Raw genomic sequence first — 11634 nt, 5'->3', positions numbered from 1 at the left:
CGATCGAGGAACGGAAACCGGGACCATAAAGGGAAAATAATTTTATTAAATGATTATTTTTAATTATTTAATATATGGTACAAATGGAATTTTCGAAAATGGTGCTTTTTGAGATGTATTTAGGCGCTGATTCATATTTTAAACAGGTAATCAATTTATGACGAAAATAGGAACTTTTTGGGGACTCGGCTTGTAAAGTCTAGAAAATTCGAAATACGTAACCTGATTGCATGCAATCTAGGGTTTTGCTAAAATATGTGTTTAATTATTTTTAATGCATTAAATGCATGATTATTACATGAATAGGTGTTGTGTTTCATGGTTTGCAGATTTCATGCATTAGGGCTTTTGGTAGTACTTCGCGCTCGAACGAGGAAAGGAGACCGGGGACAGTCAAGGAAAAATGTTTTTTAGAAAATAATTATTTTTAATTAATTAATATATGATTTAAATAGGTGGGATTTTTTAAAATTGGCTGCTTCAAAGTATTTTTACATGTCGGGTCATATTTTAAATTGTTACGCGAAATTGAGCAAGTCGAAAGACTTTTTGAGGGGTCGGGCATTATTTTCAAGAACGTACCAAAACCAAATATTTTACGGGAGTGTTTTTGGATTTGATGGGACTATTTATTGCATAATGTACCTGAAATTCTTTTTAATCTCATTATTTAATTAAGGGCCAATTAGCACTTACTATTTTAATTAAACCCTACACTCAAACCCTCACCCTCCACCATTCGGCCGCCCCTCTCCCCACTTCCAACAGCAGCATCTCGAGTTCAGCAGCTATCCCACTCGACTTTTCTCAAAGCTTTTCGAGGTAACTCTTCCCCGTCCCTCCGGTGTCCGTTCTACGCGACTATATCGAGGTTTTTGAGCGTAAATTTGCAAAGGCACGCCCTACACCTCGTTTTTTCATCACTCACATCAATATATGTTGGTTTGTATGTTTTTGCATGAGAAACATTCAATCTATCATGTTGTGTTGGTTCTACACAATTTTTGCACGAAAATATGCATAAACATGATCATGTTGCTCACATTTTCCTTTGTGCATGTAAGGGGCTGCTAGGTTAAGGCTTGTAATGGTTTGTGCACATTCAGATCGAGGGCGTCTAGGTGATGGATTTGAGATTGGATCGAGCCATGGGGGAGCCAATCGAATCCTAGGAGGGTTGGTTATTGTTGGTCAACCGGGCAGGGGTTAAGGGGAAGCCACTACCGTGTGGGGCTGAACCAGACCATGGTTCAGACCTTGGTGGGTCCAAGCCATGGTCTAGGGATGCCCAAGCATGGTTGGTTGTAAGCCGAAGGTAGATCGGGAAGGCTTGGCTCGATTATGGGTCTCGCGTGGGTTGTTGGTGAAGAACCATGGACGTCCGCGTGCATGGGGGCTATATGCGTGGGTTGGTCGGTCCAAGAGCGGGTCCACAGCTTGGTCTTGGTCCTAGGGTGGTCTGGTTCGGGGTTGGTCCGATCTAGTGTTGGCTAGGATCGAAAATTCAAGGTTAGGTGCGCTAGGGTTTTGTAGGTTATGGATATGTTTATGTTGATATGATGAGATATGATGAGATATGTTAATATGAATTCAATAAAAGAAAATGAACTCGTATATGTTGATATGATGAAATATGTTATGGATACGTTTATGCTTTGACATGCTATGTTTAAGTTCATGCTATTAAGATTATGAAATGTATTATAAATTACAGTACTTTTCATTGTTGCATGTTATGTATATATACTTGCTATCACGGTTCAGGTGTGTTGAGTCTTTAAAACTCACTAGATATGAATGATGCAGGTGAGCATGATGATGTGGAGACTGGAGGCGCCGAAGACTGAGTAGGCGGAGCTGGTTGTGCGCACGTTAACCCAAGGACCATACGTGTTTTCGCATTTTATGTCTATGAGTCAGGAGTAAAAACAATATTTATTTTATACATTTTCATCTTTTACTATGTTGATGATTTTGTAGGATTTTAGATGTTACATTTGAGTTTCTTTAAAATAGTAGTCTAGAAAATTTGAGGATGTGTTAGATTATTTTAACTGCAGTATTTTTATCCTGTAGTTGAATGATTCTTTTAAATGCTTGTGTACAAGTAATTTTCGAAAATAGCTTACAAAAAAAATAAAAATTATTGCAGTATTTTAGCGCTAGACGTTTCAGTTGGTATCAGAGCAAGGGTCCTGTAAAGTGTTGTGCCTCTGCCAGCTTCAAAGCTCAGTCATCAAGCCTCAAGTATGTAAGTTTGCATGTTTTAAATAGTTTAGTGCTATCACCTGCATGTTTACATGATATATGTTTTACAGTGTTTTACAATATTCGTTTAGCTGTTTACAAGCTTTAAGGATTAAATGCTTTGAAAACTAGATTGAATTGCATGATGGGCTACGTTTAAAATTTGGACCGTATTCAGATATTATGCCTCCCAGACAAGCCCCCAGTACAAACAGCCAGGATGATATTCCTGGAGGCGATAGAGGCTTTCCACCACTACCGACAGGAGACGCAGCTACCCGAGTCCTTGCGGATATTGCGAGCTTGATGGAGCAGGCGCAGCAGGATCCGAGACAACAGGCATATATTTATAAGTAGTTCAGACGGCTTAACCCAAAGGAGTTCGGGGGTACTACTGACCCATTTGTGGCGGAGGTTTGGATATGGTCACTGGAGCTGCACTTCTAGTACTTGGATATGAGAGATAGCGACAAGGTCAGATGCGCCACGTACATGCTGAGGGATGATGCATCCCTATGGTGGGCAGGAGCAGCTCACAGGACGGGTTTGGCTACCGTTACTTGGAATCAGTTCAAGGACATATTCTACAATAAGTATTTTCCAGCTGATGTCAGGGGAAGCCTGACGCTAGAGTTTATGAGTCTCCGACAGGGGAACTTGTCTGTGGCATATTTTATCAGGAGATTCGACAGGGGCTGTCACTTTGTGCCCCTTATAGCGAGAGATGCAGCGCAGAAGTTGAGGCAGTTTATGGATGGCTTCAGGCCCACTATTCGTCGGGACATTATGTTGATGAGACTGGCTACCTATGAAGTTGCCACTACCTGTGCTTTTTAGGTGGAACAGGCCCTGAGAGATATCGATATGGAGATGCAGTGGAAGAGACATCAGGCCTAGCAGAGCTCACAGCCGCAGAAGAAACAGTTTACCAGGCCACTGAGGAATCAGGGGCAGCAGAAGCCCCAGGGACAGTTCAAGAAGCCCGGACAGCAGAGGCCACCACAGGCTCCAGGTGCTCCCAAGCCAGAGGAGAGACAGCCTTGCAAGCAGTGCAACCAGTTCCACTACGGTAAGTGTATGCGGGGGACCTTCAAGTGTTTCATTTGCAAGGAATAGGGCCACAAGGCAGCTGATTGCCCTAGGAACAAGGGCCCTGCTACTGGAAGTGCCTATGTGATGAACGCCGAGGGGGCGGAGGCTGAACCAGACTCGACATTGATCACCAGTAACATTTTGTTTAAAATTTTATTTCTCGACTCTATTGCATGAAATATTATGTTATTTGTTGGAATTATTTTTGGGATTGAGAACTTAGAATAAAATAGGTTGCATGTTCTAATAGGTGGACTTAAGGATTGAATTGACATAATTACGAGTTTTAAGGGCCAAATTGCAATAACCGAAAAGCGTAGGGACCTAATTGCAAAAATAAAAAGTTGAGGAACTATTTTCGCTTTTTTCAAAAATTTTGGGATCAAATTAAAAATTTTCAAAATTTTAGAGCCTAAATTGAGTAAATTCGAATTGGTATGAGGGACTAAATTGAGGAAAGTTCGAAACTTTAGGGGTGAATTTGCAATTTCCGAAAGTTTCTATGGGCAATTTTGTAATTTTCGAAGGATTACTAGGACTAAATTGGATATTTTTCGAAAATTTTGGGGTAATCAATGATAGGAAATTTCTTAGGTTTCAACACGATCATATTTGATTATATGTTTTGTCGTAGGAAGGATATATATTTCAGGTGTAGCCACGTATGCATTGCTAGATTCCGGAGCTACACATTCATATATATCCGAGTCATTTGTCAAGCGACTAGGAATCATATCAGAGGCTATGGATTTGGAGTTTTGATTCGGTCTGGAGATCAGATGTTTACCTCGCAGATAGTGAAAAGTTTGGAGCTTCGGTTACAGAAAAATGCGGTGCAGGCAGATTTGATTGTGCTACCGTTTCTATAGTTTGACATTATTCTAGGTATGGACTGGCTTTCTTCGAACGGAGCTGCTATAGATTGTCGACGGAGGTCAGTATCTGTCCGAACGCCCAACGGGAAGATTTGATACAAGACTTGCTAGACAAAGGTTTTCCCGAATGATGTTTCAGGCATCCCACCAAACAAAGAGGTTGATTTTGCTATCGAGCTCATGCTAGATACAGTGCCAATTTCTAAGTCACCCTATCGTCCAGCACCTGCAGAGATGAAGGAGTTGAAAAATCAGATACAAGACTTGCTGGACAAGGGTTTCATTCCCCCGAGTATTTTTCACCATGGGACGCACCGGTACTGTTTGTGAAGAAGAAAGATGGCAGTATGCGGCTCTGCATCGACTACAGGGAAATGAATAGGGTCACAGTCAAGAACATGTATCCTCTGCCTAGGATTGAAGATCTATTTGATCAGCTTCAGGAATCATCAGTGTTTTCGAAGATAGATCTCTGATCAGGATACCACCACTTGAAGATGAGGGAGTCCGATGTGCATAAGACGGCTTTCCGGATGCGTTATAGGCACTATGAGTTTATGGTGAAGCCCTTCGGACATACGTACTGGCCAGCGTCTTCATGGATTTCATAAATCACATGCTTCAGCCGTATTTGGATAAGTTCGTCATATTTTTCATAGACAAAATCCCGATCTATTCGAAGAGCAGAGAGGAGCACAGTCAGCATTTGAGAACCTTGCTACAGACTTTATAGGACAGATTATTGTATGGCAAGTTCAGTAATTGTGAGTTCTGACTAGACAGAGTGGCATTCTTGGGCCACATCATATCTCGAGATGGAGTTGAGGTCGATCCCATCAAGGTTGAGACAGTCAGAGATTGGCCAGTGCCTAAGAGTGTGATCGAGATTCGCAGTTTCTTGGGTCTCGCGGGGTATTACAGGAATTTCGTGAAGTTTGTCTCGGGATCAAAGTGCCAGGAGAGTTTTGATAGGCTGAACTAGGCATTGACTTTAGCACCGGTCCTAGCTATGCCATCAGGGCAATGGGAGTTTGTGCTTTATACAGATGCTTTGAAGCTAGGTTTGGGCGCAGTATTGATGCAGCATGACAGGGTTATAGCCTACGCAGCGAGATAGTTGAAGTTCCATGAGAAGAATTATCCGACTCATGACCTTGAGCTAGCGGCATTAGTATTCGCCAAGAAGATTTGGATGCACTATCTATATGGGGAGTAGTGCAAGATTTTCACCGATCACAAGAGTCTGAAGTATTTCTCCATGTAGAAAGAGCTGAATATGAGACAGCGGAGATGGCTAGAGCTGGTAAAATACTATGTGTAAGGTCCAAAATTAAGACGACGTAATGCAACTGCATGCAAATCTAGGGATTATGAAAAATGGTTAATTAATTGATTTTAATTGCTTAATTTATTATGTGACATGCATGATTATATGTTAAATAAGACTTTATTATCTTTATGCATAAAACTGTATTTTTAAGTATTATTCGAGTTGCAATCGAGGGACGGAGACCGAGGGATGATAAATGAATAATATTTTTATTGAATAATTGTTTTTAATTATTTAAAATAGGGTTGGTTCTTTTTCATATTTTTGAAATTAAGGGGTTTTGAGGTGATTTTATACTCTGGGACGTAAATTTTATCGGTGTTGGTTTTTCAACAAAAATACAAACGTTTTGTCAACCCGTCTAATAAATTCAATAACTATCCTAAACAAAATTATTTTTAAATCCTTAATTAAACACTAATAGGCCTAATTACCTACCCAATGCGCCTAATCCTTATTAGTGACTAATTAAGTGAATTGAAAGTGTTAAATCACCCCAAACCCTACCATTGTTTCACGCCAGACACTCACAATCAATTCAGAATTCTCTCCACTAATTCACAACACACACCACATGAAGAAGTGAAGGAATTTTCGTGAGGTTTGATGGAAAATTCTAGTCTAGGCTCTCCTCGTCGCCGTTCTTCGTCGTCAACATATATTCGTGCGTTTAAAACGCAAAGACACGCCATACGTCTCCTTTTATCGTCTATCACATCGTATTATCGTTTTTAATTACGTTTGGATGAAAAGCATGGTGTTCTTATTATTATTTTCGGATTTTTGCATATACATGTAATAAACTAAGGGTATTATGTTCAAATATTGTCCTAAACGTGCTAAGGGGCTGCCATGATGTTAAGACGTGATCAAGCTAAGTTTTTACATGAATTAAAGGGGTCCTAAGACATACCATACACACTGCACAACAAGCAAGCAAAGCTGGAAATTGATTTTTCTGTCATGAGTTTGGGTGATCGGGTTTCATGGATAAGGGGCTGGCTTGGTCTTGGCTTGAAGCCAGGGCTAGCCAGGGTCTTGGTAGAGTCGAGGGAAGAGTCCTAGCCATGCTAGGACTCTAGAAAGTGGGCTGGGAGGAGTCCTTAGGACTCCTACCCGATAATTCTTCAAGCCACGCGCAGAAGTGTGCAGGCTTCAAGGGATTAAGGGTCTCGATCCAGGGCTCAAAGGCTGGGCTAGGGCGAGTCCTTAGGGTTCTAGGAAGGTTCGTGAGTGGATGGTTCAGGGGCTGGGCTTGCTGGTAGGGACCTAGGCACGAAAAGGTAGAGTCCATGCAGTTTGGGAGTTCTTGGCTGCTGCTCTTTGGGTTGGCATGCTTCGGTTTCAGGTTGTGGTTCGAGTATTAGGGGTCCTAGTGGTCCAGACGGTCCTTGAGGGTCCAAGGGAGGTGTGGCACAAAGATGGCTCGGGGTGGCTCGAGCTTGGCGCGGTGCAAACGTGAGGGTGGCTCGGGTATGGCTTAGGGCTTGAGGTTAGGGTTTTCCTTGGGAAATTATCTCGAAACACGGCTCACGGAGGTCGAGTCATGGTTCATAAGGGCTAAAATAATATAAAAAGACTAAGTTTTAAATTTAGGAATTTTATTATAACGTTTGGGATTATTCGGCATTAAAACGCCTTCAAAACGATTAATTAAATAGTCTAGTTTTATGCTAAATAAATTCATGGTAAAATTCATGAAAGCTTAAACAATTATTGGGACATGCTAAAGTCAAGGAATTCAAGAAAAGTCAAACTCGAGGAATTTTACTTCCAGGGGTAAAACGGTCTTTTTACACCTAAAAATTAGTAAAAGTCATGGCAGTGCTCTGAATGCTGTTTTTATGATATTATGATCATTTCTAAATGTTTATGAATTTTACATGATTAAATTGTGATTTTTAAATGTCCATGAATTTTTATGATTTAAGGATTGACATTTAAAATATATGTGCATCCTTGGTTTCAAAAGAAAAATGATATTTAAGCATGATTTTATAAAGTGATGAAAATATGAAACGTTGAAGGAAGTGAAGTAATTGTGACTAATGAGGATATGAGAATAAAATGATATGATTGAGGATAGGCCAAGGCTCAGTTGACGATTATAAGTCGCTGATGTCCCCGTCACCCAGTACTATGGTTACATGTAGATGGATCCATCGACTTTTTGAGGGTTGAGGAAAGTCACAATTAATTATCTGAATTTAATAAAAAATAAATATGTTTATGATCATGATAAAAGGATACATGTTATGAATGAGGTAAAGGAAAAATGTTGAGGGCTATGTTATGCATATCATAAAAATGTTATTTTTACGTAAAAGTATTTTAACTGTTGCTTGTGATTTTATACTTATTATTTCTTATAAAGATTATGGTGTGTTGAGTTTTTAGACTCATTAGGTGTGATGGATCCAGGTGAGTTTGATGGAGGTCTTGATGGTTGACCTGACTTGACTGAAGGTGCACATAACCCGAGGACCAGCGCTTCTACTTTTCCGCACTTATGATATATCATTACGATTTACGTTAAAAGATTTTTTAGACTATTATTTATACTTTTGAGTGGTTTTTGAGAGGATGATACTTTTCGCGATTATTGTTTTTTAGGTTTGGTAAAACAGTTGACGATTTCATGTTTTGACTATTTTCTTTGGATTTTAAAATATTAGTTGGTTGATGTTTTACATTTAAAATGGTGCAAAGTATTTTATGAAAATATTTTCATGTGTTCGGCCATTTCATGTTATGTTTATAAAAAAATTCTAGTAATTTTAAGCATTAACAAAGGCAGACATTTCACTATGATTGTGACATTAGCTACCATCTGGGTAAGGCTAATGTGGTCGCGGATGCCCTGAGCAGGAAGCATGCAGGGATCGCTCAGTTGTCGGTACAGAGACCATTGAAGGCAGAGATTCAGAGGTTTGAAATTGCAATTTATGCCTGGGGCGATGCTCCTAATCTTTCTACCCTGACAATACAATTGACACTAAGGGACAGGATTCGAGCAGGGCAGACTTCTGACGAGCAGTTACAGGAGTGGAGACAGACGAATGAGGCTAAGGGCCTGAGGTTGTATTCAGTTGAGGATGGCATAGTCAGATACCGTGACTGACTCTGGGTTCCCCAGCAGTGATTCCCTGAGAGCAGATATTATGTGGGAGGCCCACAGCACCCTGTACTCCATTCACCCAAGGAGTACGAAGATGTATAAGGATTTACAGTCTCTATATTGGTGGCCGGGCATGAAGCGAGACATTTTGCGTTTCGTTTCTGAGTGTTTGACGTGTCAGCAGGTCAAAGCCGAGTATCAGAGACCTGTAGGAAACCTGAGACCGCTCCCTATCCCCGAGTGGAAATGGGATAACATTACCATAGATTTTGTGACAGGGCTACCGAGGACAGCTGGAGGGTATAATGCCATTTGAGTGATAGTTTATCGGCTCACTAAGTCAGCACATTTTCTACCGATCAAGAAGACTTTCACCATGACTCAGTACGCAGAGCTGTATATCAGAGAGATAGTCAGACTGCATGGTATTCCAGTGTTCATCTTGTCAGACAGGGATCCGAGATTCACTTATGCTTTCTGGAAGAGTCTGCATCAGGCATTGGGTACTAAGCTGATATTCAGTACAGCCTTCCATACTCAGACTGACGGTCAGTCAGATAGGGTGATTCAGTTATTGGAAGACCTACTAAGAGCTTGTGTAGGTGATCATGTATTCGTGAATGTCGCGCCAATGAAGGGTGTGATGAGATTCGGGAAAAAAGGAAATCTCAGTCCTAGATTCATAGGACCATTCGAGATCCTAGAGAGAGTGAGGACACTAGCTAACAGAATTGCATTACCGTCGAATCTGGCGGGAGTTCATAACGTGTTACACGTCTCAATGCTGTGGAAGTACATGTCAATCCCTTCGCATGTGCTGAACTATGAGCCTCTTCAGTTGACTCTGAACTTAGCTTTCGAAAAGAGACCTACCCAGATATTGGACCGGAAGGAGAGGAGGCACCGGAACAAGGTGATCTAGATGGTCAAGGTCAAGTGGTTGAATTATTCCAAGGAGGAGGCTACTTGGGAGACTGAGATCGAGATGAGGAGTCGCTACCCGGGGTTATTCGGTACATTTTTAATTTCGAGGACGAAATTCTATATAAGGGGGGAGGAATTGTAAAGTCTAGAAAATTTGAACTACGTAACCTGATTGCATACAATCTAGGGTTTTACAAAAATATGTGTTTAATTATTTTTAATGCATTAAATGCATGATTATTGCATGGATAGGTGTTGTGTTTCATGGTTTGCTAAGATTTCATGCATTAGGGCTTTTGATAGTACTTCGCGCTCGAACGAAGAACAGAGACCGGGGACAGTCAAGGAGAAATGTTTTTTATCAAATAATTATTTTTAATTAATTAATATATGATTTAAATAGGTGGAATTTTCGAAAATGGGCTGCTTCAAAGTATTTTTATTTGTCGGGTCATATTTTAAACCGGTACGCAAAATTTAGCAAGTCGAGGGACTTTTTGAGGGTTCAGGCATTATTTTCAAAAAAATACCTAAACGAAATATTTTGCGGGATTGTTTTTGGGTTTGATGGGACTATTTTATTGCATAATGGGCCTAAAATCTTTTTTAATGTCGTTATTTTAATTAAAGGCCCATTAGCACTAACTATTTTAATTAAACCCAACACTCAAACCCTAAACTCACCCTCCACCATTCGGCCGCCCCTCTCCCCACTTCCAATAGCAGCATCTGGAGTTCAGCAGCTATCCCACTCGATTTTTCTCAAAGCTTTCCAAGGGAACTCTTCCCCGTCCGTCCGGTGTCCATTCTATGCAACTATATCGAGGTTTTCGAGCGTAAATTCGCAAAGGCATGCCCTATACCTCGTTTTTCTCATCATTGACGTCAATATATGTTTGTTTGTTTGTTTTTTCATGAGAAACCTTTTATCTATCATGTTGTGTTGGTTCTATACAATTTTCCACAAAAATATCTATAAACATGATCATGTTGCTCACGTTTTCCTTCGTGCATGTAAGGGGATGCTAGGTTAAGGCTTGTAATGGGCTGTGCACATTCAGATCGAGGGAGTCTAGGTGCTGGAGTTGGGTTTGGATCGAGCCATGGGGGATCCGATCGAATCCTAGGAGGGTTGGTTATTGTTGGTCGACCAAGCAAGGGTTAAGGGGAAGGCACGGCCGTGTGGGGCTGAACCAGACCATGGTACAAGACTTGGTGGGTCCAAGCCGTGGTCTAGGAAGGCCCAAATGTGGCTGGTTGTGAGCCAAGGGTAGATCGGGAAGGCTTTGCTCGATTATGGGACTCGCGTGGGTTGTTGGTTAAGAACCATGCAAGGCCACTTGCATGGGGGCTGTAGGCGTGGGTTGGTCGGTACAGGAGAGGGTCCATGGCTTGGTCTTGGTCCCAGGGTGGTCTGGTTTGGGGCTGGTCCGGTCTAGTGTGGGCTAGGATCGAAAATTAAAGTTAGGTGCGCTAGGGTTTTGTAGGTTCCAAAGGACAGAATTTTTCCAGCAGCTGCTCGGCCATTTTCGAGGGTCTTAGGTGGTCTGAAATAATTGGTTTAAGGGCTGGTCATGTAGGTTTGAGTCATGGTTTAAGTTTGGAAAGATTTGGTTGTGTTTCGGGCTAATTCGGATTAAAACCGGGACCCCGGTCCAAGTTTTAAAACGAATTATATAAGTTCTTGCATGGGCTCGAGTTTACGTCTAGGAAATGGTTATTAATATGTTTTGAGGAGTTTTACTAGGTTTGGTTGGCTTTGGGTAAAAATTTTGAGGTCCATGGGTAAAATGGTCAATTAAGGTTTCCAAGTTCAAAATGGTCATTTTGCATCGGGGTCGAGTTAGCAGTCCTAGCAGCGCCCTGATCTCCAAAAATTGCATGTTTAAAATGTATATGTTAATATGAACATTAATTTCTACGAAAATACAGAAAATACGTTGCATGCTTGGTTTTAAGAAAATGTATGTATATGCATGATTTTTATATGTGATGAATACAATGTCATGTTTTTGAAAGAAGGGAGTTGGTTGTGACTAATACGAACA

The 11634-nt window shown here is 41.0% G+C and overlaps 1 protein-coding gene across 1 annotated transcript; it reads left to right on the top strand.

The window, feature by feature from the left end:
• Positions 1-2703: 2703 nt before the first annotated feature.
• LOC142519685 (uncharacterized) lies at positions 2704-8978 on the top strand. Its single transcript, XM_075622716.1, has 5 exons — positions 2704-2944; positions 3085-3316; positions 4438-4666; positions 8384-8622; positions 8681-8978. Exons 1-5 carry the CDS (start codon positions 2704-2706, stop codon positions 8976-8978), a joined length of 1239 nt encoding a protein of 412 aa, XP_075478831.1.
• The last annotated feature ends 2656 nt before the right edge of the window (positions 8979-11634 follow it).

This window comes from Primulina tabacum, chromosome 11 (genome assembly GCF_025594145.1).
Source record: "Primulina tabacum isolate GXHZ01 chromosome 11, ASM2559414v2, whole genome shotgun sequence".
NCBI classification, from domain to species: Eukaryota; Viridiplantae; Streptophyta; class Magnoliopsida; order Lamiales; family Gesneriaceae; genus Primulina; species Primulina tabacum.
This window is presented reverse-complemented; position numbering and strand designations above follow the sequence as displayed.

What these genes read in the sequence shown, in the direction of transcription:
- LOC142519685 (XM_075622716.1), top strand. Translation starts at nt 2,704, where the DNA reads ATGAGAGATAGCGACAAGGTCAGATGCGCCACGTACATGCTGAGGGAT. An exon ending in GTGCAACCAGTTCCACTACG is followed by an intron (nt 3,317 to 4,437) that starts GTAAGTGTATGC and finishes CCTATCGTCCAG; the next exon opens with CACCTGCAGAGATGAAGGAG. An exon ending in AATGAGGCTAAGGGCCTGAG is followed by an intron (nt 8,623 to 8,680) that starts GTTGTATTCAGT and finishes TGGGTTCCCCAG; the next exon opens with CAGTGATTCCCTGAGAGCAG.